General features: G+C 65.6%; 2 protein-coding genes across 2 annotated transcripts; one reads left to right on the top strand and one right to left on the bottom strand.

The window, feature by feature from the left end:
- Positions 1-35: 35 nt before the first annotated feature.
- AMSG_03251 (uncharacterized protein) lies at positions 36-1118 on the top strand (the record flags this gene model as incomplete). The annotated part of the gene is made up of 1 exon (XM_013904641.1): positions 36-1118. One exon carries the CDS (start codon positions 36-38, stop codon positions 1116-1118), a length of 1083 nt encoding a protein of 360 aa, XP_013760095.1.
- An 18-nt stretch (positions 1119-1136) lies between these two features.
- On the bottom strand, positions 1137-2620 carry AMSG_03250 (uncharacterized protein; the record flags this gene model as incomplete). Its single annotated transcript, XM_013904640.1, has 1 exon — positions 1137-2620. One exon carries the CDS (start codon positions 2618-2620, stop codon positions 1145-1147), a length of 1476 nt encoding a protein of 491 aa, XP_013760094.1. The 3' UTR covers positions 1137-1144.
- Between the last annotated feature and the right edge of the window lie 384 nt (positions 2621-3004).

Raw genomic sequence — 3004 nt, 5'->3', positions numbered from 1 at the left:
TCCCATACCAGACACACACATCCGTCTCCACAGCCATGCCCTCACAGCGCCAACCGCTGGGCAACCTCATTGCACGGGCAGCAGAGCAGTTACTGCCTGCCGAGACCGGACCAAGCACGTCACAGGCTGTGGTGGCCCGTGCCCGTGAGTTGAGCCGGGCGGCGCAGAGCAAGGTCAAGGACGGGACGTTGATGGGCATGGCGGCAGTGGTGGTGGCGGCGGCGGCCGAGGAGGTGGCTCCTGCGGCGGCGCCTACCCATGCTCGTCTGGCCCAAGTTGGTGGATTCCGCACCCGTGGCAAGGCCATCACCGCCCTCACCCGTCTTCGCAACGTCCTCGGCCTCTCCCGTCCGCTCAGCATGCCCACCATCATCGCCGCCGCTGGCCTGGCCAAAGATCTTTCCGCTCCGGCCGTCGCCCTGCTCGCCGCCTTTAAGGATGCTTACATCCGCAAGATGCCCAAGGCCTCGCCCGAAGACGTCCGCAACGAGCTGGGCCAGCCCGTTGTGGCTGGCGCTGCCATCGCCGCCGCCACCCTCGCTCAGGGCCGCACCCTCGACACTGCCGGCGTCCGCTCGCTCGCCACCGCTGTGGACGTCACTCCCAAGGCGCTCAAAGCCGCGCTCAACTCGTTTAGCGAGACCCTGCCTGAGGTCGCCGCCGCCGTCGCGGAGAACCCGATCAAGACCCGAAAGACCGGCCGCAAGCCCAAGTCGTCCGCCACAACCAAGACAACGCCGCGCAAGCGCAAGCAGCAGCGGGCCCAGAAGATGCTTGAGTCGGCTCGTGCTGCTCGCGGCCGTGGCGGCAAGACCAAGCCGGCCCAGCGCCGCACGACGACGCCCGTCATCCAGCCGCGCGGCGTGGCCCCCGATACCGCGCCGTCACGTACACCGCGCCGCAAGCGCAAAGCCATCGCCGACGACTGGACCTCCAATCCGCTGCTGCTGAACATCCGCGCCGCCGCTGCAGCCGTCACCTCTGCGCACGCCAAGCGTCGCAAGCTGCTTGGCGAGGCCGGCTACTCTGCTGACGACAAGTCTACCATCGTCGTCCAGCCGCCGCTCGTTGCTGGCGCCTCGACGTTCAAGCGCTGGGCGCTGTGGCAGAGCGCATGACGCAGCACATCTGAGGGTCCGAGGATTTAGTATGGGCGATGTGGGATGGGCGTACCGGCCTGCGACCGCGATCGCGGTGACGGTAGGTCGCTGCCCGAGTCGGACGAATCGCTGCCGGAGAGAGGCTCGGAGATGGACGAGTCGTTGACCGCCACCGAACTGGCTGCCTGTGACGACGGCCCGGTAGCACCGGCTTGGAACAGGAGGTCGCTCACGAGGCCTTCTGTAGCGCCAGCACGCGGAGTGTAGACAATGACCGGTTTGGGCTTGGTGGCGGCAGCATCGCGGATGGCCTGTCTGAGGGCGGCAAGGCGGAGCGGCACGTGTGCCTCGCCGTGGGCCAGTGCCCAGAAGAGCAATTTGTCGGCAGCAAGGGCCTCGTCGGGCGTGCAGGCCGCGAGGATCGGGTCAAAGGCAGACATGAGATGGACGGCGAGGCCAACGCAGTCGGGCGAGTACACACCGAGATTGAGTGATGTGGCTTCGACGAGTGGGTGGGCGAGCGAGAAGCGAAGCCACGAGACGAGCGTCGAGACGACCGTGACAAGCGGCACCTCATCGACAGCATGCCACAACCGGGCGTTGAGGCTCTGTTGCAGACTGTACTCTGGCCAGAGCCACGATCCGGCGTCGGCGACGGTTCGTCGCACAGTGCCCGGGAGCACACGTGCGGCCACGTCGCTCAGCGCGCGGGCGGCATCGGCTCGCGACTCGGCCTCGAGGCGGCGGAGAAGAAGGAGGACGGCCTTGGGGCCATAGCGGAGCTCGCGGCGCTCCTCACCATGAACGATGAGCTCCTGCCTCTGGAGTAGGTCTCGGAGCGAGGCGGGCTGCGGGAGCGCGACGCCGGCGGCTGTGTGCGGAGTTTTCGGCGCGGCATGCGCCCAGTGTGTGCACGACTCGCTTGCGGTGGTGCAGTGGGTGGCGTGGTCGATTCGCCAGAGCTCAACGAGCGCTGGCGAGGGGACAAAGACGGCTGCGGCGTCGGCCAGAGCGCGCGCGTAGCGCTTGACGGCCGCCACCTGCTTGCGAGTCTGGATGGCTTTGGGCCTGGCGGCGCGAACGGCAGCAATGGCTGCCTGCGGCGAGAGATGCTCTGAGTAGACCAGATAGGCGGCGCAGACGAGGCCTGTGCGGCCGAGGCCGGCGTGGCAGTGGACGGCGGCGCGGCCGCCGAGCACGTTGACGGCGTAGTCGATGAAGAAGACGGAGCGGGCAAGGACCGCCATGCGTGGCACACCCATGTCGTCCCATCCCGAGGCAATGTGGGTGATGCCGGCAGCAGCCAGGACGTCGGGATCGTAGGCAAAGCCAGCTGACGAGTGCGGGTCGAGGCCATCACCGCAGAACGCATGCTCTCCGGGCTGCTGCAGATTGACGACCACACACACGCCTGCGTCGGCCAAGGCGACATCGAGGCCGTGGTCAGCGATCTTCCTCCACGATGGCCTGGCCATGGCGAGCAGATGGGGTCGGACCCAGGCCGAGGGCAGGCCCGGCATGGCTGCAACCGTCCCCGATCGGACTCGCTCGTGCTTGCACTTGCTCCCGCGGCAGACTGTTTTGCAGTACAAGGTGGACATATGTGGACACTATGATATGTGTGTGTATGTGTGTATGTGTGTGTGTGTGTGTGTATGTGTGTGTGTGTGTGTGTGAGGAACAGACGGACAGACAGACAGAGAGAGAGAGTGTGTGTCTCTGAGTGTGTCCGAGTGAGTGTGCGCGTGTGGTTGAATGTATGTGTGTATGTATGTGTGTGTATGTGTGTGTGTATGTATGTGTGTGTATGTGTGTATGTATGTGTGTGTATATGTGTGTGTATGTGTGTATGTGTGTGTGTGTGTATGTGCGTGTGTCAGGTCAGGTCGCCCCCCCCCCCCCCC

This window comes from Thecamonas trahens, assembly GCF_000142905.1.
Source record: "Thecamonas trahens ATCC 50062 unplaced genomic scaffold supercont1.12, whole genome shotgun sequence".
Lineage (NCBI taxonomy): Eukaryota > Apusomonadida > Apusomonadidae > Thecamonas > Thecamonas trahens.
This window is presented reverse-complemented; position numbering and strand designations above follow the sequence as displayed.